This window comes from Ochlerotatus camptorhynchus, unplaced genomic scaffold (genome assembly GCF_037179485.1).
Source record: "Ochlerotatus camptorhynchus isolate MF236.1 unplaced genomic scaffold, CSIRO-AGI_Acam_v1.1 ptg000067l, whole genome shotgun sequence".
Classification (NCBI taxonomy): Eukaryota; Metazoa; Arthropoda; class Insecta; order Diptera; family Culicidae; genus Ochlerotatus; species Ochlerotatus camptorhynchus.
This window is the reverse complement of record NW_027040557.1, coordinates 2759787-2783531: the sequence shown is the minus strand read 5'-3', so window position 1 is coordinate 2783531 and position 23745 is coordinate 2759787. Positions and strand designations below refer to the sequence as shown.

The 23745-nt window shown below is 39.8% G+C and overlaps 3 protein-coding genes across 3 annotated transcripts in view; all 3 read right to left on the bottom strand.

Moving 5' to 3' along the window:
- The window catches only part of Usp1 (ubiquitin specific protease 1), a 473693-nt gene that overhangs the window by 334866 nt on the left and 115082 nt on the right, over positions 1-23745 (bottom strand). The gene's annotated exons all lie outside the window — the stretch shown is intronic.
- Positions 1-23745, bottom strand: part of LOC135697177 (uncharacterized) — a 511087-nt gene that overhangs the window by 466605 nt on the left and 20737 nt on the right. The gene's annotated exons all lie outside the window — the stretch shown is intronic.
- LOC135697192 (uncharacterized) lies at positions 9051-21921 on the bottom strand. The gene is made up of 4 exons (XM_065216824.1): positions 21697-21921; positions 21433-21632; positions 9712-9867; positions 9051-9629 (listed from the first exon to the last, which is right to left on the bottom strand). The coding sequence occupies exons 2-4, from the start codon at positions 21608-21610 to the stop codon at positions 9304-9306; spliced, it is 660 nt and encodes a 219-aa protein (XP_065072896.1). The 5' UTR covers positions 21611-21632; positions 21697-21921; the 3' UTR covers positions 9051-9303.

Sequence of the window (23745 nt, the reverse complement as noted above, 5' to 3'; positions counted from 1 at the left end):
TTTAGGATTTAATAAATAAGGATTAAATTATTAATATTAAACTCACGCTTAGAAAACTTCAAGTAGACGATCTAGGGATTGTCCACATATTTGCTATTGTCGCCATATTGAACTTATGAATAAGCAAAGAGCACTAAAAAGAAATCTCATTCGTAAAACCTACGTGAATTTCACATAACTTTCACCAGTATGACACTTCAACTCGACCAGTCAATCCAGTTGAATTCATTACCATGCCATTGAATATTAAGTTTAGCAAGTAATTCGTACTGTATTACTATCTTTAGGAAGTTACCTGAATTTTCAGGGGAAATTTACGTTTCTCGTTGGTTCAGTGTACATTTAAATCAATCATAAAACCTAATGCGATTAAACCGATAAGATTACTAGGTTTTAGTCATTACTAATGAGACAGCATTGTTTAAATTTAGTTCTCCGTACGAAGTTTTCAAAATTTGTCTTTGCAAATTTACTCAAAAATTTACAGGATTTTAGTTGATTGTTCTCAAGCATTTCCCTTCTCAGAATTCTTCTAAAATATATTTGAGATTCTTTCCGGGAGTCCCTTAATTTTTTTTTACAACAGTCCAGAAATTCTTTGCAGAACACTCCAAAAAATTCATGAAACTAGTCAATAGATTCTCTTTGAATTTTAATTTTTCCGTTCCTTCCGGTTTTTTAATTGGCTTGATTTCTTCTTAGTTTCTAAATTCCCACCCGCATAAATCACAACCATACGATTACCACATTGAAAATGGTTTATCTTCCTCCGAAAACCATAATGAGAAAGGTTTAGTCAACTTTAATCAAACCATACCTAGATAATGTTTTGACCATATTGATTAAGGTTTTCGAAGACCCAACCATACGAACAATGGGTGGTTAAGAACGTTCACCATACGAAATCTCGCTTTTTCCCATACATTTTTTGCAAATCAACTATAACCTTACCACATCAGAAAAGGTTCTTGTTGGATATGTGAAACTATTTCCATTAACTTTCGAATAAGGTAGTAAGGTTTAGAACCAACCATTGTTGTTAACTTCATGATATACTATGAAATGGTATAAATTACCATACTTATTGACGTTATAATAAATACTGTCGTAGCTTATCCGGAATACAGTCGTCATTGGTTCCCGCATAGAAAAATACCATTTCTAGAACAGTTCAAACTTCACTGACACCTTACTAGCTATGTTAACTTTACACAAAATAGTTTTGTTATGGTTTATGGAATGTAATAAACATTAAAGAAACACTACTTTCAACTGTTACAGTTTCTGGTATGTTCCAGCTAAATTTTGTTACGGTTGATCTACTACACTGAACTGTTACAAAACATTACGAATAAAAGTTGTAAACAACTTGTACAACACTTACATGTTTCGATTATGGTTGCTTTATGTTTTTACAATTGGTACAAACAGAAGAAAACGCTTTTGATTGAAACGGTGCTCGTGAGTTTATTGTGTTGTTTTGTTCGTTATTTTATTTTTAAAACCTTTGGTAATATTAGCTTAAAGTATAAAATATTTCTTAAAAGCACATGCATTTTTTACACAAATATTCAGTGCTAACAGCGGTTTACATGTGAAGGAGATTTCGATACTGGTGGCTCACATCATCCAAAAAGGAAATCGAAGCAGGTTCGTTTTGCCGGGGCCTTTTTATCTTCCATAAATGGAATGGAGTTTGTTTTGCAGGGCAAATTTATTTTTTTATTCATTTATATTAAGATCAATAAACATTAGACTGATGCAAAATTTGACTTTTTCGCTCCACAGTACTTAAATGGTTTCAAATCGGATCCTGATTAGCCTCCCAAAGTTACAACTCATTTGGTTAGAAACAGACTTCGCACAAGCCATTTGAAGTTTACATGTAAATTACTATGGGAAATCTCAACTTTTTGTTCATTTCCTTCTAGTCTTTTTCCATATTGAGCTGCGAAACAGTTCGATAGCCATTATTAAAGAAAATTTTCTCAGCTACAATTTTGCTGAAGATCGTTTCTATGTAAAACGAGACAGGAAAAAGTTATTAATTATTTAAGAGATTGGTAAACTTATGACATGATCAAGCAGCTGCTCTGTAGGCAACACTGTATTTTGCAGTGTGACATAGTAGCCATGATTTTTGTGTCCTATTCAACGCCCCAGAAACACCAATGTTGCCTGCTGAGCAGTTGATTGAGCATGATCATTAGACATCAGCGCATTGAACCATTGATAACTTTCGATCCTGGCATTTAATCAAAAAGTGGTCTTTGGCAAAATTGTAGCTGGGAAAATTTCCTAAAACTACAGTAGAAAGCTTTTGAAGCAGACCGATATGGTGAATTATTAGATAGACATGAACAAAAATCTTGGTTTTACCATAGTAATTCCCATACAAACTTCAAATGGTTTGTGCCATCTCAGTTTCTTACCAAAGGGGTTCAGATTTTGAGAGGTTAGTCAGGATCCGATTTGGAATCGTTTAAGTACTGTGGAGCGAAAAAGTCAAATTTTGCATCAGTCTAATGTTTATTGATCTTAATATAAATGAATAAAAAAATAAATTTGCCCTGCAAAACAAACTCCATTCCATTTCTGGAAGATAAAAAGGCCCCGGCAAAACGAACCTGCTTCGATTTCCTTTTTGGATGATGTGAGCCACCAGCATCGAAATCTCCTTCACATGTAAACCGCTGTTAGCACTGAATATTTGTGTAAAAAATGCATGTGCTTTTAAGAAATATTTTATACTTTAAGCTAATATTACCAAGGGTTTTAAAAATAAAATAACGAACAAAACAACACAATAAACTCACGAGCACCGTTTCAATCAAAAGCGTTTTCTTCTGTTTGTACCAATTGTAAAAACATAAAGCAACCATAATCGAAACATGTAAGTGTTGTACAAGTTGTTTACAACTTTTATTCGTAATGTTTTGTAACAGTTCAGTGTAGTAGATCAACCGTAACAAAATTTAGCTGGAACATACCAGAAACTGTAACAGTTGAAAGTAGTGTTTCTTTAATGTTTATTACATTCCATAAACCATAACAAAACTATTTTGTGTAAAGTTAACATAGCTAGTAAGGTGTCAGTGAAGTTTGAACTGTTCTAGAAATGGTATTTTTCTATGCGGGCATGCAATTCGTCTAAGAAATTGCCCTTCTAAATTTCTCCTCTAAATTCTACTGCAAATTCAATTGGGATTCTCCTTAAAATTGCCCTTGAACTTTTTTTTTAACTAGTTCGTTTATTTACTAGGCTCAGTCATGTGTGACACTTTGCGGAGCCAAAAATCAGTAACGTTTGAATTTACATTTTAAACAGCAGTAGTTCTAGATTAGTATTGGGAACCAATTACTTATAGCGGGCTCGAGGTTAATGGGTAACAATTTCGATTGGAAGGAGCTAGGTAGGAAACAGGTTTCTGAAGCCTCCTTCAGATACTACTCTCGGACGGTTGACCAAATCCTGGCTGGGCAGGGACAAGTAGCACAAAAACAGTAGGATAATAAGACTGGGACACAATGGCTGGAAAATGTGTGGAAAGGATATAGTTAATAGTTCCGTTAGAGTACGGCAGTGTGAAAATTGAATATAGATAGTAGAAAGCGAAAAAAGGTCAATTTTGAAGAAGGTACGAATCGGGCTGATCATCTCCTTTACCAATCTCCCCTGTTGGGAGGGATAATGTTGGGGTATCACGTTAGGGACGTACCTTCGATGTGCGGAAACAGTTCTATCGATTTCACACTCAAGTCGTCATCTGACGTAAGCATCTAGTCAATAGGTTTGGAAATTGCATCTCCAACAATGTAAATCGTTAACTTCACGCATGAAGTAATACAAACATGATTAGTTGAAGTACCTATATAGAAACTTTTTTTTACGTTGAATTACGTCTTTCGGCAACATATTGGGGGTGCAATTAAAAAAACCGAAAACGACCGCGTTACGAAAAGTTGTCAGGTTTTGACCACTTATTGCTCTGTCAATATCAGATGGATTTTAATTCTAAACAAGCCAATTGATTGGAAATTTTTCTACAAATTTCTGCTAAAATAAACGCTTTATCAATTTTCAATTGGTCACTATTGCAAATTACACAATTGTCCAGTTATCAAAATTATCACCGATTGTCTGCAAATAGCGCTTTCCCTAACACAGATTTCAAAATCGAATTCCATCCGGTCTCGCCGAACGGTCGGTCGTTAGCAGCAGTGCTTTCGACGCGTGGCGTTGAACATTGTTCTCCAGTACACAACGAACGCAGCCCACATGAGCGCCTATTCACCGAAGAAGGAGGGAGAAACCGCACCGCTACTGATCGGATTCAGTAGCTCTTCGTAAGTCGCTGTGGGTCATCTACCATCGATCCAAACAACATACAGCTCACCAGCCTCATCTGTGTTGAACACCCTAATAGCGTAAGTAATTACTCACATTGAATTGTTTATTTTGTTAGGACATTTTTTAAATCACAAATTTGGAGTAAAATCATATGCGAAAATCTTTGTGAAAATTTTATTTTTAGCTGAAACTACAAAAAAAAAGTTTCTGAAAATGCATACTTGTGCGTAAATGTAGGCAATTTATTTAAAAAATCACTGAAAATTCAACAAAATTCTCAATATTGAAAACATTTTATCGTATTTTTTTCAATGATTAAGATTCATTGAAACTTCATTCAACGAAAAATACCATTTTCAAGTGAAGGACAACAATCGTTGCAACCCTACGATCGTTTGTTTGAATGCTGATATTGAATGCTATTGAAGGTTTGTTGCAAGTTTTTTTTTTAAATAAATTTAAATTTAAGCAGTAAAACCTACAGTTTTTTCTCATGAGAAACTCGTCAAAGCAATCACTGGAGTCTCATGATGCAATGCTATCATGATTTCTCTACGACTGGATGACTTCCTTCAAATAACAACTGAAGTGCGGTAAAAAATCGGTAGAACTGTTTCAAACACACAGTTGGTACTTGAGCGGGTCGGTTTTCATCTCTTTTTGCCAGTTATGGCGGGGGGGACACCCCTCACCATCCCTCTCCAAAGGGGGAATTTGGTAAAGAGAGATGAAAAAACCGATTTGTACCTTCCTTAAAAGTTGTCCTAGCTCGCTTGTCTAATATCTATATACAATCTTCACACTGCCGTACTCTAACGGAACTATCAACTCTATGCTTTCATCTACCCCATCTATCGTATAAAAATTACCACTACAGTCTGTTATTTGAAATTAGCATCTTCAACTATGACTTTTTTTGCTGTTTTATTGGACTAAGTTGTCATTGTACCATTGTTGTACTTCCCGGTTGTAGTGACAACTCACAAGATCCGGCCAAAATGTCACCGGACCATCTGGACTGGATCTGACTGGTTGAAGGGCAAAATTCGCTTCTGGAGACATTCGGTTTTGTAAATTTCCGAGTTCCTCATTTTCTCAGTGAAGAAAATCTTTGTCTTCTGGCCGCAGCTGCAAATTCCCTGCCAGATCATATATTTGCGTGCGAATTTATCCGCTAAAACATATTTGAATCTACCAGGGACACTTCCTCGATCCTTCGCCATGTAAAATTTTGGTTCTGGTAGCTGTCCGAAGTCGGCCTTTACATAGGTTTCATCATCTATAAGTATGCACCCAACGGAATCGGTCAGCAGCTTTCGAGCACTGATTCTAGCTATAGTATTCTGCTTGAGTGATCGATTTGATTGCCTACCGGCGCGGTATGCCTGTAAGCCTTCGCGGTAGCGAATTCGCTGCACTGTACGGAATAAAGTTACTCAAATCGCGATCGGACATACCTGGGTTGTTTCTGATAGACCTCATGACTTTTCCATGGAGCTGACGGTTTACTTTGAGGCTTCCGATTCGTCGTCAAGGTTGCCCAGTACGTTTTGAGCACGCGCCATACGGTGTTTCCAGGAAAATTCAACACTCCAAGCTGGACGCGGACCACGATGGATTTTCCTGCGCACAATTTTTTTCTACGCTCTTCTTACATGGTGACTGTCTCCAAAACAAGAGCGTTTTACGAACTGAAAAAAAATCGCTGTTATTGTTGTTGTTGCCAGCAAATATACGTCAAAAGCTTCCGAAAACGTCCACTAGGAGCGCTGTAATGAGCAAAAGAGTTTGTTCCGTTACAAAATGGACCGTGGTTTAGTGTTAACTGTTCACCCTAATGAAAAAAATACCATACCCGAACGATAACCCAAATACCAGAACTATTCCACAAATGATTTGGATAATACCCTGAAACGTCGTTAAACAAAAAAAAAACATAAAAATAATCGTATTTTGACGTAGGACTACGTGTGATTTTTATATGGGGATACACTTTGTGAAAACTGAAAATGGAACATGTAACAAAATTATGAAAGATTTTGAACGTTAATAACTCAGCTGCCCCTGGACCAATTTCAATAATTTTATCACCAATCGATCAGAAATGTCCCTACACATCTGTTAAATTTAAGACTTTATCATTTTTTTTTTTCAAATGTCACTATTGAAAATTGTACGACACCCATTGCCGGCGAAAAGCGATTTCCCTAACACAGATTTCAAAGTTGAACTCCATTCGGTCTCACCAAACGGTGTTTATTCAATCACCGTGTGGTGAGTGGTGGTGTTCTCCAGTACACAACGAAAGGCTCCCCGCAAGCAGCTAGCTGTCAAGGCTGGCCTCAACCGTTGATCGGATTCAGTTCCAATCACCGTGTGTGGTGGTGTCCGGTCGGCGGCATCAGCAGCAGCCGCAGTGCTTTCGGTACGTGGTGTTGAACATTGTTCTCCAGTACACAACGAAAGGCTGCCTGCAAGCAGCGAACTGGAGCCCACATGAGCATCGATAGAAGGAGGAAGAAGCCGCACCGCTATTGATCGGAAGCAGTAGCTCTTCGTGAGTCGCTGTGGGCCATCTATGTCAAGCGCGTCATACTAAAGATTATAAACAGAGAGAACCCTGCACAAATTCCTATTCCTACACAAAACACAAGCTCCTGCTGCAGTTACAAAATAAGATTTATTATATAAGACCACAAGGTCCTACGTCACCATTGCGTACAGGGCTGTCTCTGGTAGTTTTTTGTCTTTCTTGTCATTCTTGCGTTTTTTCTCTCATGGCGGTTCCCCATCTCTTTTCTCCGAGCGTGGATTTCGGACTCCCTTCGGCGTCTCCTGTGCTTCAACATTTTTTTTTCACTTCCTCCGTGGCCTCTATCGATACAGTTTACGATACGACTCTAATCATCAGCGCTTTCTGTTTACGTTCGGCCACAGTCATGGCGGATTTAGTACCTCTCACTAGTTGCTGAATCCTAGTGTGGACATTGTTTTTATCCTTGATGAACTCATAAAGTTCATTGATCTTCTTTCTGACCTCCGTCATGTTGGTCCTCCCAAACTGCAGTCCTTGCTGTCCATCTTAGGTTGTGCTACTGCTGAAATACGGGGTGAATATCTAGCTCATTACAGACCTCACTCTACTTGGAGTTCTTGTTGTTCCCATTGGGGATTGCTATAACTAGAAATCGATGGTTAAATACTGGCGACCTCTGCAGTTTCTTTTTCCATAAATTATAAAGCTTTTGGTATCCCGTCTTTGGCTGCATGTTTCCAGAACCATTTTGACCGGGTTGTTGTCCGACATTCTAACTTCTAAAGACATGTCCAGCCCAGCGTAGTCTCTCAGCAGACATAAAAAACCATGGCTTTCTCAAATTTTCCACGCATATACCCCCGAACAGGACTAATTTTACAGTAGATTTTATTACCAATAGATTTCTGTTTTCATTTTCGGGATGTTCTCTATTCGGTGTTAACGCATAGTTCCTATCATTTTGTTTTCCGTGTTCGATGCCTGCGTTATTAAGTACATTTACTGCTGCAGCATTTTTATTCGTTCTTCAATTTGCCTTAAATTTTCTTTGTCCTAGATTCGAATGGTTTTGAGATACTTTAACCCAATAAATAAAATACAAGGAAACATGGACCAGGTACCGAATTGCTAAATGATTCTGTTTTTATGAGAAACCACTAAGTTTTCAAATTTTGTTTTGCTAATTGCTAAAATTTTGATGATTGATGAATGCTTTTTTTTGTTGATGAGTAAAAGCTACTGAAAGAGTCGAACACAAATACATCTAATTGCACATTTTGTTTTGTACGGTAAAAGCTTCTACTGTGAAACAAGAAAACCAAAAACTACAAATGCAAACCTTAAGTACTTCAATTCTGTTGCTCTAATCGATGCCATTCTACTAATGCTCGTTCTTCTTCGCTAAAAACTAAGTAAGTAAATGCGTTTAGTTTCACTAAACTAAAATTAGACTAAAATAGTAGTGGATTTTCCTACCGCTCGTTTGACCGACACGCAGAAGCTACAGTTTTCTGGCACACATTTTCACCGCTGCGGATAGTGGTGGATGGAATTTTGTGTTCAATAAAAAAGAAGGTAATAAATACTGTCGCACTCTACTTAGAAAACGTAAAATATCTAACCTCAAAATAGAAAGGTTGGACGGAATAAGAATCTTCTTACGTATCTCTTGTACAATTCATGCAAGGTGCCTACAAGAGAAGTAAAACGATTTCCCTTTTCTTTACCCTATAATACGTAGATAAAAAAAAAACCTTAGCGAACTGCAGCTTCCCTCGTCGTAAAAGTTAAAAACTGTGATGTAGCAAACAGTACGCATTTTAGCGTATAAAAGTGAAGGATAAGCAATAGGTAGTAAAATCAAAAAGTTGTTGTACAATATTCTTTGTCAGATCCAACATGTCTGGAGCCTCGCACTCGTTCGCCTTCTTCCGCGCGCCAAGCAGAAAGGAATGCATCCATTTCAGTCACTAACCATTTTCGATTCGTTCCTGTATGTGTGTGTGTGTTTGTTTGTTTGTATTGCAGTCACGGGACGCACAAAATTTAATGACATTCGCCAACCTTGACTCCCGTGTGTTCTGCGTTTGTCTCACATTCAGTTAATCAATCGTCCTGTTATGTTAAAAACCGCTTCTTTTCCAAAGGAAATAATCTCATTTTAGCGTAAGTCAAAAGTCCAATTTGCGACTTGCGAGAGAAAAAAAAAAAACAGTCTGATATCGATTTAAGTGTCTGCGCTTTACATGATGCTTTAAGCAAGCTTTTGTTTTTAATGATAGAGTTGTTAAAAACGTGGTATAACTGAAACTTCCCACTATAACAGACAAACGTTCGTTCGATTCCCGTTCCCCCCGTTTGCGTCTTACCAATCGTCGTCGTCGTCGTCGTCGTCATCGTCCCCGGTCTCTTGGCCCTAGGCATCCTCCACGGTGCTGCCAATGGGCCGCAGAACGATCCTCGGGTCCGGGTCCAGCATCCGGTCGGACTCTTCGGCACTGCTCAGACAGGAGTCCTTGTTGTCCGGCATCAGGTTTCGCCGTTCTTCGTCCTCCTGGCGGGTCGGAATTTCGGAAACTGGAGCGTACTGCGTGTGGGATACCAACGGATCGGTGCTGGGGTTCAGCGCCAGGATCTGGCCACCGCTGTTTCCCTGCAGCTGTCGTGCCAGGCCCTGCTTCTTGGACAGGGCGCACGGGCAGACACAGTGCCGGCGCCAGTCGGCTACCTTAATGTAGAGGCCTGCAAGGGGGAGAATCGTATTAGCGGGAACCTGACATGGTGACATTCCGTAGAAAATGCAAGCGAAGTGGTAGGTACATACCGAGCAGAACGAAACCGAGAATGGTGATGAAGACGCCGGCCACAATCAGACCTATGTCGAGCTCTTCTTCTGGAATGGTGCCCCCATCCGGGTGCGTCTCTGGGTGTTGTTCGGTGTCGGAATAGTCAGCTGAACCGCTGGCGATCATGACGATACCTATGCGAAAAATGCAAAATAAGAGATTTAGCACAAACAGCTGGAAGTTGATTTTTAGAAGGTATTTAACGAGGACGGGACGACCGGAAACTAAGGAAATGAGACACTACCCAGGGGCTATCAATAACAAATACCAGGTAGCCAGGTTGCAAAATACGGGTTTGCTCATCTTTCTTTTGAGCAGTTCCAGGCCAAATGCGAAAAAAAAGAATTTTTAACTCGACCTTCTCCGATTTTCATGAATTTTTGCATAGTTGCTAAAATTCGGCCATTTTGGATATTGATTTTTTCTTTCAAAAGGGCATCTTTTGAAATTTTTCAATAGTGACGTTTTCGTGCTACGATTTAATGAAAATGTCAGACGCCATTTTGAAAAAAAAATTACAAGATCTAAAATTGCCGACTTTTAGCAAAACTGTGAATGATTTCAAATAATAAACAATTATACAAGTTTCATTAAATGTTAGAATCTTAGTCCGCGATTATGATATGTTTTTTTACGCATAAGATCTAAACAATTTGTCGAAGGCTCAGAATCTTGAAACTTTTTTTCCAAATCCTGGATCTGAATGTGGAAGAGACAAGAGTTCATAAGGACAAAAGGTCGAATGGAAAGAAGGTCAAAATGAACAAAAGGTCTAATGGACAAAAGGGCGAACAGATCAAAAAGTCTAGTAGGACAAACGGTCGATTAAGACAAAAAGTCGAAGGACCAAAGGTGGAATTGCTTTGAGATTAACAAAAAATCAAATGAGCACAAACAATAAACTGAGTGAAGTAAACCAAACTTCAGTAATTTTACTCAAAATGCAGAAAGTTATTTCGCACTCTTGGAGTTCTTCATAACATCAGCAGATCATTGGCAGGTAAAAGCGATTGAACTTAAAATGCTCACTTTTTGAGAAAACTATTTCTTTATAACATGAGCAGTTCTTTTAAAGTTTAGAGCCATCGACATTTAAAATCCTTTTTCATAATATAATCAGTTTGTTCAAGTTATCTTGAATATCGTTTTGACCCAAATCAACACTCGTCACTATCCGATTATCACCAAATTTTAATGCGACAGATCCTTATTCTGAAAGTACTCGTACAAAACTTTTTCGCGCACGCAGTTATTTCGTCGCCATTTTGAAAAATTCAGCGCTCCTGATGAAATCAACTCACAGAGTGCAAACAATACACATTAAACTATGTCTACGCAAAATTTCAATTAATTTTACCCAACGGATCAAAAGTCAGAGCAATTTGAATGTGTGCGGATTTTAAACGGTACACCCTTTACTGCTTTTGAATAGCACACGTGCGAAAAATATTGCACTTCGTGATGCATCTAACATTTGACCAAAGTTCCATCAACAATCAATACGAAACTAACGAGTTTAAATTGGCTCACTACTTGACTAGCCTATAGGTCCCAAGCAAATCGATTAACGTACCCCATTCTAGTATAAATTCCAGTACTACACTATGTTTGTTTTGATTCGCGGACAGATAAAACGAGGGGTTCGTGGATTTTCCTATGTTTCGAGGGGTGCATCGATTAGCCTGGGACCGAAGATAGTACCAGAGCGGAGCCAAAAAGTTGAGCTCGTTTCTTCGGGAACTTCTGGTCTTAGACTTACCTCTATGGTTCCATTGAGTTAGGGAGGATATCGAGTTACGAGGGTAAATTTTAGGAATTCAGAAAAGTTAGGAAGAGATCCAGTAAGATCGAATAAAAGTACTCTCTACAACTCGATATTGGGGAACTCTCTACAACTCGATATTGAAGGGACCATCGAGTTATGGGATCATCGTGTTACAGAACAACAATCCTATAGAAAATCACCATCACACTAGCTATGAAATTAATGTTTATGTTAACAAAGTAGGCGTTGGATTGCTGTCTTGAACACTCCAATCAATTTTCTAGCGTCATTCCATATCAAGACACTGAAGAGAGCAGTCATACCAAGATAACTTTATCGTTAATAAAACTTGTTCATTGTTAAGTGTTGTCCTGGTTATTTCCTGTCCGCCCCATCCGCACCGTATTCCTTTAGGTTATGGGCTCGTCTACGAAGGAAGGCTCTGGAATTCCGCAGCTAAACGGATCGAACTTTGAGAACTGGCGTTTTCGCGTTCAACTCTACCTGGATGCGGCGGAAGTTTCAGAAGCGCTTACGGGGCAAGTTCCTGGTGCAATGGATGCTGGAAGAGCGAAGTTTATGCAGACAGATCGGAAAGCGAAGTCACTACTGGTCGGATTCCTTTCCGATGAATGTCTTGGCATAGTACGGGACAAGGAGACGGCTCGCGATATGTGGAAGGCACTCGAAGACACCTTCGCGAAGAAGTCTGTGGCAAGTCAGACTCTGTTACGGAAGCAACTGGCAAGACTTCAGATGAAGGAGGGTACTTCAATGCGGCATCATTTCCAGCAGTTCGACGACATCGTACGGCAACTCAAGACCGCTGGTGCGAAATTGGAGGAGAACGATCCGGTATCACAGTTATTTTTGACCCTTCCCGACAGCTACGACTCCATGGTAACAGCTTTAGAGAATATAAACGAAAAGGACCTGACGTTGGAAACCGTGAAGCAACGATTGTTGGCGGAGGAATCCAAGCGGTCTGATCGGATGGAAGATTCTTGTGAAAATAGGAGTGCAGCGTTTGTCGGAGGACGAAATAAGAAGACCAAAAAGTTTACCGGAAAATGCCATCGTTGCGGAAAGGTGGGACATATGCAAAAAGATTACTATGTTAAGAAGCCAGAAGGTAAGGTGAATGCGGCCGTTAACAGCAAATCAGTTTCATTCATCGTGAACAAGATGCCGACGAAGACGGAACATAAGAGATCAGTTTTCGTTGTGGATTCTGGATGCAGCGACCATCTGGTGAACACTTTGGAATGCATGCAGTCGGTGAGGAAACTCAAACAACCGTTCGTGATCGATGTAGCCAAAGATGGTGTTTCAATTATCGGAAACTACGAAGGTGAAGTTACTGGACTATCAAGAGAAGGTGTGAAGTTTGAAATGAAAAATGTGATTTTCGTGCCCGAGCTGAGAGGAAACCTGCTATCCGTGAAGAAGATGTCCCAAGCGGGAATCGACGTACTATTCACAAGCCGTGGTGGAAAGCATCAAGCGATGATGAAAAAGAATGACTCAGTAATTGGAGTAGCGCATCTACGAGGTAATTTGTACGAATTGGATTTAAACTTGGACGTGTCAGGAACTACCGCAAATCTATGCGCATCGGACGCTGGAAAACTCTGGCATCGTCGTTTGGGTCACGCCAGTCAGACCACGATGAACACGTTGGCCCGGTATAGTGTGGCGGAAGGATTTGGTCCGAAGGTCAATGCTATCGGGTTCTGTGACACTTGCGTGCTCGGTAAGCAATGCAGAGAACCCTTCGACGGAACTCGTGAAAGAGCTAGTCGTCTACTAGAGCGGATTCACTCGGACGTGTGTGGACCAATCAATCCTCCGGCCTGGGATGGATCGAAGTATTTTGTTTCATTCATCGACGATTATAGTCACTTTGCGTGTATCTATGTGATGAAGAAGAAGTCCGAGGTTTTTGGTCGTTTTCAAGAATAGTGACCGCCCAGTTCGAAAAACGAATCAGCAAGCTAACCGTGGATCAAGGGCGTGAGTACGGCTCTAAGGAACAAGAAGCATTCTACAAGCAAAAGGGGATTCAAATCCAGCCAACCGTAGCATATTCTCCGCAACAGAACGGAGTTGCCGAGAGGTTCAATCGAACGCTAATTGAAAAGGTAAGGACAATGCTGATCGACTCGAATATGCCCAAGTACATGTGGTCGGAAGCAGTGCTTACCGGTACGTATATATTAAATCGTTGCCCTACTGCTGCTCTATCGGACAACCGTACGCCTGCTGAGTATTGGACCGGTGTGAAACCTGATCTATCGAAATTGAGGATTTTCGGATGCAAAGCATTTGCATGGGTGCCAGGTCAACTCCGAAAAAAGCTGGACAACAAGAGTCGCGAGGCGGTGATGGTGGGCTATGCTCCCAACGGATACCGCCTTTGGGATAGAACGTCAAGAAAAATCCTCGTAGCCCGTGACATCAAATTTGACGAGAATTCATTACCGTACGCTTTTGAAGACAGTCAAGATTCGAGGGTACCGTTGGTGATTCCAATGCTGTATCCGGCCGTCGAAGATGACCAGCAAGCTGAATTGGAAGAGCAGCCAGATGACCAGCAAGTTGAGTTCGAAGACGCGATGCCTGTGCTAAGTGATGACGAGGATGAGGTTGAACTAGACGAACAACCTGAGGAGCAACTTGAAAAACCTGGGGCGCTCCCTTCACAATCAAGAGGTGAAGACTGTTCAGAGTCAAACACTAGGCGTGGTGAACGGGAGCGCAGGCTCCCAGGTAAGTTTCTTGACTTTCTAACTGGGTTCAGAGCAACGTCTGCTGGAAAAATTTCAACATTCCCAGATTTCCCGGATTCGTACGATGAAATCAATGCGCGGAATGACCAAAAACTGTGGCTGGATGCAATCGATGAAGAACTGAAATCCCTGGAGGCCAACAAGGTATGGGAATTGGTGCCATGCCCAACCGGCGTCAAACCGCTGCAGTCAAAGTGGATCTTCCACACGAAAGAGGATGAAGAAGGAAACCCTGTGCGCTATAAAGCAAGGTTGGTCGTCAAAGGTTTCTTGCAGAAAGCCGGTTTGGACTACAACGAAACCTACGCACCTGTGGTGAAGCTGACGACAATCCGTATTGTGCTGGCTGTCGGTGTTCAAAAAGGCTTCCATTTCCACCAAATGGATGTGAAGACGGCGTTTCTTCACGGTGAGCTGCAAGAGAAAATATTCATGGCGGTTCCGAACGGCGTCAAGGCGAGAGCTGGCACGGTGTGCAAAATGAAAAAGAGTCTGTATGGCTTGAAGCAGTCCCCTCGCTGCTGGAACGAGAAGTTCAATCAAGCGCTGCTGAAGTTAGGTTTTATTCGTTCCAAGCACGATTATTGCCTGTACACCCGTACCGACGAGAGGGGGAAGATGCCATTTTCGTCGTACTATATGTTGATGACCTTCTCATAGCGGGAGCGAAGCTGTCAACAATTTTGAAATTGAAGAACGAATTATCCCGGATGTTCGCCATGAAAGACTGTGGAGAGCTTAGCCATTTCCTTGGCATGAAGATACGCTACAATCGACAAGACGGAAAGATGATGCTGTCTCAAGAAGCAAGCCTAGAAAAGATCTTCCAGAAGTTTGGCATGTTGGAATGCAATCCTACAAGGACCCCGATGGAGAAAGGGTTGCAGCTTTATCGTCAAGTTTCCGAAGCTAATGGAGTACCGTATCGTGAGCTACTGGGAAGTTTAATGTACGTGATGGTATCAACGAGATCCGACATTTGCTATCCTGTCGGGTACCTGGGGAGATTCCAAGCTCAACCCGGACAACAGCACTGGACCGCGCTCAAGCGAGTAGTGCGTTACCTGAGAGGGACGATGGATCATTGCTTGACTTTAACCCGGGATGTTCAGACGCGGATGCAGACTGGGCTACCGATACCGAGGACAGGAAGTCAGTGAGCGGATTTGTCTTCCAGGTGTTTGGATCGACTGTTGCCTGGTCTAGTAAAAAACAAACGACGGTCGCCACTTCATCAAGTGAAGCAGAGTATGTGGCGTTAAGCGCTGCAGCATCGGAAGCAATATGGTTGATTGGTGTCCTAGGCGATTTGGGTGAAAAGCAGATCGAGCCAGTTGCCATATATGAAGACAATCGTGGGTGCATCGGCATGGCTAAGAACGTGGAGAGCAAGAGAGTGAAGCATATTGATATCAAACATCATTTTCTTCGGGATCTTGTCACCGCTGGGAAGCTGCTGATAGAACCAATTGCAAGTGAGAACCAATTAGCTGACTTCTTTACCAAGTCCTTGGACGCTGGCCGATTCGAGGAATTAAGGACGAAGCTAGGAGTATCCAAACGAGAGGGGGTGTTAACAAAGTAGGCGTTGGATTGCTGTCTTGAACACTCCAATCAATTGTCTAGCGTCAATCCATATCAAGACACTGAAGAGAGCAGTCATACCAAGATAACTTTATCGTTAATAAAACTTGTTCATTGTTAAGTATCGTCCTGGTTATTTCCTGTCCGCCCCATCCGCACCGTATTCCTTTAGTTGCTTGCTCGCTAACTCGCAAAGAATATTGCATAAAAGTTCTATAGAATGTATAGAAACGTCAAAGTGATCCGATGCCAGCACTGCGGCGAGTAGTTCGCGGAACTGATAATGTTCAAATCAACAGTTAAATGCGTAAACGAAGATACACAATGAAAAGTTACATCTGTTTGTCTGTGGTCTAATCATCCGGGATACAGTTATAGTCGCTAAATTCATAGTCTGGCGAATAGAATTTCGATTTATCAAAAAGCAGAACCAATTCATCATATTGTAGACCAACAATTGAAAAGGTTCTATCAACTTTTATAAACAAAACGTTGATTATTCTTTCCTCGCCAATCGAACGCAAATTACCAGCATCATCGGATAGGAGAAGCTTTCCCCAACCCAAAGATGGTATTAATTTGCGTAGGTGAGTCTTGAGTCACGAGAAAAGGGGTTCCGAAGTTTTGTTCGCAATAACTGATGTGCTCTTTTCTGTTGTTGATCGTGATTTGCTCGATTGGTTCCGCTATTTGACAGCTCAATTGGTTCCCGAGATTCTATCCGCCAGACTATGAATATAGCGAGTATAGGATACAGTTCGTTCATGGTATTTGTTTATTAGGGTTGTCAATACGACTTGTATCCATTCGACCTTTTGTCATAGATTCTCTTAATCATTCTGATAATTTCATATTAAACTTTCTCAGTATTGTTGTACACGGCCAATCATACCGACTCAGCGACTGAGAATAATTGACTCAGAGAATTTTCTTTCCATACGAAATTAACTCAGATTTGGAAGAAACTGCAGTTACTCATAACTTATGAGTAACTGCAGTTTCTTCCAAATCTGAGTAAATTTCGTATGAAAAGAAAATTCTCTGAGTCAATTATTCTCAGTCGCTGAGTTGGTATGATTAGCCGTGTAGAATGTATTTTTTTTTTCCTTGATTTGTTTTCCGTCGATCTTGCTTTCCGAATTCCAATTGGAATGATCAAGATAATTTCCACCTTTAAATTTTAAATTAGCTTTGAATCCTACACAGAACTATTTTGGAATTCTACTTACAAATTACGTAAAGTTCTCTTTACAATAATTTCTTTCAAATTCTAGACAAAACTACCTCATCTAAACAAAACTATGTTTTTTTTATTGGGTATCAAGCTGGAGCTGCGTGACAGCTTTGTTTTCAAGACTAAGTCTGACCCATTTGAATAAATTTTGCTGCTATCTTTGACAATACAGCAGAAGGACTAGCCTATGTTGGCAGCTTGAACACTGGATTCCGTGTGTATTGTTTCAAGATAGTTATAGAAAAAATGCTGTGACGAGTTACGAAAACCGCGCAAATTCTGAACACCGTGCGTAACAACCGACGCGAGAAAAAAAGACTTATTCTGGATCAACAATAGAAAAGGCCCATCAGCATTTGTAAACAAACCGTTCCAAAGCCCTTAACTCACAAAGTGAAGGCCACCCACGCAAACCAACACCATCATCGGATAGGGGAAACTTCTACCTACATGATGATGGTGTAGGTTTGAATAATATAGTAATCGAGTACAATAAAGGCAGGGGAAACAATACATACAAAAGATTAAAGGTTATTGATTGTCCAATACCTCAAATTTTACTTATTTCCTAAACTATTCCTCTTCTTGTTAATCTGATTAAAGCTATCGGTCTGCTTGCTTGACACTCCCTGATTCTGACAAAGCCTCTGTAGAGTGGACGATCTTTTCTCACCGCTAGAAGCAAGGTTTGAAGGGAAATCGACAATTTTTCGAAAATCTCCATACCGCAAAACTGGGGCGACATTTGTGGTATTTGGGTAAGATCGATTTTGGTGCCATGTATGTGAATAGGTTTTGAACTATCCTTATGCCATTAGATGATCCTTTTTATAATGAGAAACTTTACTGTAGACACCGAGTCACGGAAATGCTTCGCTACACTGAACAAATTTGACATATTCCTGTTATGTGGAAGTCTAATAAATTTGCGCTATAAGATAATCCATTGAAAATGATATGATTGAAAATGTGTCAGGTAAATTCTATATGAATATCTGATACATTTACAATGCTGATAATTTGGTAACTTTTATATGATCGTCATATGATAAATGAAAATCGATCAAATTATAATAAATAACTGAAATGGATTTGAAACCCATAAGCATAAGCTATACTTTTCACCACAATATAATATATGTGTCATAAATCAATCGAAGTAAAGTTTATGTGAAAATAACATGAAATTTACTTCTTCTTTTGACACATATATTTAATCGATTTCTAAAAATAAATTCGAAAAATAAACATCAGGCAGTGGGAGCTTTCACAGTTGTGCCTTTTTTTTTATTGCAGCTGATTTGGGATTCGATCAAGATCTGTTGAGGTGTGATGCTTTCGGTGTCTGTGCTCGATTCCACTGGGCCACGGCTGACTTCAAGATTGAGCTCGTTCAAATAGCATGAAGTAAGAACAGCTCTCCCGACATGGAATGTAGTGCAACTTTATGCTCGTTTTGCTAGAGTGAAGACAAATAGCACTGACAAATTAATGTTCCGTTTCGGTGGTGTGGTTTGTTCAAATCTTCCTAATGCACCTGTGTCCAATAAATCAACGACTAAATTATATGATTTGATAGAACTGGCTCATGAAGTTCGAATACTACTTAGGGCTGGAATCTGAATTAGCCGTGTAGAAGGCTTACAATTAGAATCATAGCAAAGTAAATATTACAGTAGAATAAATTTTTTTTTCAATCTCAATATGTACATTCTTTTCTGGAACCAATTATCATATGAAACAATAACAAACAAAGATTATTCAATACAGTATCATTGTTGTTAGTAGTATTTAGTTCAACTAATCATTTTAATGAGTGCACGTTAACATCGTTGAAAATTGTTTCAATAATTTATAAAGAACAATCATGTAAGATGTATTTTATTGGGAGCGATATTCATCCCAGAAAAAACATGCAAAAACAAATGCTTGCTGTTGGATTTCTTAAAAGGCATTTCTATATGACTATTTAATGATTGGGATAGATCTGTTTACAATCTTTAAACGTCAAAAATCAAAGCAAGCTATTACAATGAGATATACATGTTTTCCTATACTGCAAAGTTAAATGACAGTCCAATAGTTTCTACATGTCTATTTACACGCGACATATCAACAAACGTCAAAAATCAGTAAAAGCAACTCCAATAAAATATACATGATTATCTTATAAGATATATATTTTAGTGAGCAATATTCATCATGAAAACAGGTATATTTTACTGAATTTTCTCATAGTGCAAACTTATATGATTTTCCATTAGTTTCTAGATGTCTGTTCCCACCCATGACATATCAACAGTTTTTCACCATGAAATATATCAGACAATATTCATATACTTCTTACCTTCGCTAACCACGTTCGAAGCAAAGTATTATCAAGTACTAAGTATGTGAAATTACGATAGAAATCATTCCATATCGCAGTCATGGTTTTTAAGTGATAATCCAATGGAATCTATCAATCATCACATAGAATGAATAAATCTGCTGACATTGCTATGTTATAAGATGGATCCAATAAACGGTACATGTCGATTTGTTTCAGTGTACTGAATTATTAACTTTGACCCGCCAGATTGCATTCCTGACCCACTTTATTGCTATTCGCTAATTGGACTTTCAGCAACTGGGCTGCTTTTTAAATGGACCTTCGTTATATGTACACAGAAATTCAAAACAACCCAAAATTAAGTTCTTTTCACTCATCTCCCATGTTCCGTACGATAAGCCAAATTTGGGTAAACCGGCTCAAAGTAGTTTGCATTTAAGCACGGCAAAAAAAATTACCCATCGCTAAGTTATTTTCAATTTTTTCTACCCAAAATTAAGTTCAATAAACTCAAATTTGGGTATATCGCATATTACTCAATTTTGGCTTCTCGTACGGAACTAGACGGTTGAGTCGAATCTTTCGTTTTATTTTTGACAACAATAGCGAGAGGAAATGAAACGGGCATATGTCAAATAACTCAAATTTGAGTTTAAAAAACCCAAGCGGTGGGTAGTTTTGTTTTTCTGTGTACGTCAAAAACAGACGTCACAATTAGTTTGACATTTAGTTGTCATAATTGATGAGGGGCATTTGAATGGAACATTAAGTGTCAATATAAATAAATTTTAAATTATTTTCATTTCACACTGAAATCAAAACTTAAAAGCGACCTTTCTAAACTCGCGAGTTTGAATGCTGTGTAAATAATAATAACCAATAACACTGTTTGAATTCAATGCACGTGATTTTTTTTCACCGTCGACCAAACAATCCTTTGAAGTTCCCATAAGTGTTTTTTTTACGTTTGATTAGCAAGCCCAGTCAGTGCTGAGATTTGTCATTGTCATTGACAGACTTTTGCGCGATATTGAAAAAATTGTTTTTCACAAAGTCAATGATAGACTTGATCCTCAAAAAAATCTTTGTCAAAATCTCATTCATTTTTTCGTCAATGACAAAGATTCGCCTGGTAACAGAAAGGGTAATTTCTTGCATTCTGAGTCACATTATTGTTATCCAAGCTGTTCAGGACGTAGATGCTTGTTCACTTTAATGGCTCCATGTAATTGTTTTCCTCAAGCCATTAAATTTAGCTAATAAACAAATCAGCACATGTTCGTCACTGACAAAAATGCCACTGACAATTGACATAGTTTGCCTTGACGATGACTGTTAGCTCAAACGAGTGACCAAAGCAGAATTTTGAGTATCACCGTGTATTGTCGAAATTGTGCAGCACTGAGCCCAGTTAGCGAACGAATTATCTAAGTGGGCTGCGCTTTTAGCCCAGTTAGCGAACAAGTAGCGTTTATACAAAATATATAATGGTGCAGATCAAACAGTTAGAAAATAGCTCCAATAAAACACCAACTGGGCAGAAATAGGGTCGGGACGACCTTATCAAAAGTTAATGTTTAATGTGGACAACCAGCTAAAATCGTATTCGTTGTTTGCGATGTTTTAACATCATCGTTCTCTTTGTCGAAAAACAATTACTTAGCTCGTTCGACCTAACCACCGCAGTGAGAAGAATCACACAACAAAATTCATCCCGACTATCCCTTCGATCGACATAGTAGACAGACCATGAAAAGTCCCCGTCCACTCCATCCATGACCTTCCCCATTCGGTTCTAGTAGTGCTTGCACGGAAAATGACACTCATTTCCGCCGTGCACCCACACCAACACAAATCAAACTAGTAGCCGTCGTCGTCGCCCCAAAATAGCCCATCGTAGCCTTGAACGATCTCCCCTCCCCCTACCTACTGACCTCTACTTCCTGGAAAACAAAAACCTGCATAATTTAATACGGGCGATAAACAACTACGTACCAGCAGCCAACGAAATGAGTCCGAAAATCAGCACCGACATCTGTGCGGCCGGTTTCCGGAGCATCTTCAACGAGGATGCGGCCGTCGTTTGGGCCAACAATCCTCCACCGGCACCTGTTCCCGGACGTGTTTCGTACGACACCGTCGTCGGCTGGTAAACGGGACCACTTCCGGGCATTTTGACGTTGCTTTGAGTTTTCCTTTAAACAAAAAAAAAATCAAGTCCTTCATTGCAAAGTGCACCAAACCGGAAATGGCACTTACCTTCCGCGCGAATTTCACTAGAATGCAAATCGACTTCCTACTTTGTCGGTGTGCTTGTGTTAGCAATTTGCGAGCGAAGAAAATCCTCTGCTGGTGTTGCTGGCCGATTATTTATGATTCATTCGATCGAAAACGTCAACGCAGGTGGAAAGAAAGTTCTACTACCGTTCGCTATCTCCGTCACTCCAATGGCAGCTGGCTCTTTCCAATTGGTATACAGACTAGCTACTAGTAGCAGGCTATCTGCTATCTGCTATCACTGGACAACCTGCTGAAGAGTTGCGAACGATACGAAATTCCTCACTCAAAGTAATCACGCAGTAGGCTGTGCGGTAGGAACTTTCTTCCTTTGTTGCTTCGCTTCTTTCTGGACCCTTTCCTTATTTGGGTTTCCTTTTTTGCGTTCTTCGTTGAAGTTGAAGCAGCGAACACCAAATAAAGGCTTCTTTTCAACAGCAGCTGGAAGTTTTCCACGACACAGCCAAGAAAATGACAGAAATTACAGAAAGTTCCTGCGTGATTCGCAGTATACTCACTTGGAAAAAAAAATCACAAAAATATCGGATTTATTCCTGATGTAATTCCACTTTTTTTACACCACCTTTTCCATGTAACGTTGATTCATTTGCTGCTTATTCACAGTCACAGCACACCTTGTTTGATTGATGTTCGCTCGCAACAACCAACCAACTCCGCCACTACAACAAACCCAACACTGCACCGTGTTTGTACGCCGCGCCACACATACGAGCTACGATAAATTAATGATACTGTTATTCCAGTCCAGCACCGAAGCAGGCTTCACCGCGGACACCGCGACTCGCATCAGCAATCGCAGTATGCGAGTAGTGGGTGTTTTAAGTGTGTACGTGTGTTTTCTCGAACATTACTTTGTTGCGAGGGTGAATGAAGTGTTTGCGAACATGGCTCTCAATGCGAAATGGAAATTCCATAGTTCGTGACTCCACCCTAATCGAACTGTCACGTAGCATGAGCAGGTATATCAAGAAGATGCGAGAGGCGAAGTCATAAGTTTGTTAAAACCAACACCAGAGGCGCGCGGGAGCTGATATGACTAGGATTGGGCGATCTTCAGAGAAAGATCGATCTTGACGGAATCGATCGGCTGTTTAAATCGGTACCAAAGAATCGATCTGTATCACACTCATTTTTTATCGCTGGAAACCAGCAATATTTTGCTGGATTTTTCCGAGCTGAAAGTTCAGCAATCCGTTCAGCAAAATATTTTTGCTGGAAGACCAGCAATTTCGTACAATGCCAAATTGACAGCACTTTACTGATTATCCAGCAAAACGGAAGATCAATCATTTTGCTGGAAGAGCAGCAAATCTCGATTGTTGTTTTTTTTTTAAGAAAGAGGCATCTCATTGTTGGAATAAATATTTGATTACATTTCCATGTAGTTGAATATAGTAATTTATTAAATGTTACTGCACTTCTTAAAAATATTTTCTTGAAGAAGCTATGATGTTCCATCCTGGATGAGTTGTTGTTGTTGTTGTTTCTTTATTAAGGAGACTCCTGTGTAAGTTTACTAATGGAGAAAGTTGTAAATTTCAGAGAAAAACGATAGTTTTTCAACTTGATTCAGGTTTCTAAGGTAGTTTAGTATACTTACTTCATGGCAAACGCTCTTTTTTTATATAATTTCAAAGATATTTTGTTAGTCGAACACTGAACATTAAAATAATCATAAACCGTGAATGAGATAACGATGGATTTTAGCCCGATTTTGACGTTTAATACAGTTTACTGGAACGTTCAGCAAAATATTTCATATTACAGATTATTCAGTTAAAGTTAGTTTTGCTGGACGCGATTCAGCAATTCATTTTGCTGGAACAGGATTTGAAAATTTGGTGTGTACGTTCGTTAAATGTTGTCGTGACGGTAAGGAGCAATGAGCACAGAAGGGAGGTAGATCAAACCGTATTCGTAAATCCGAAGAACTTTGAGATTTGGGCGTAATTGCTTTTGTAAACAAACACGTCAATCACCAATTTCTCACTAATACTCAATCTCTCTTTT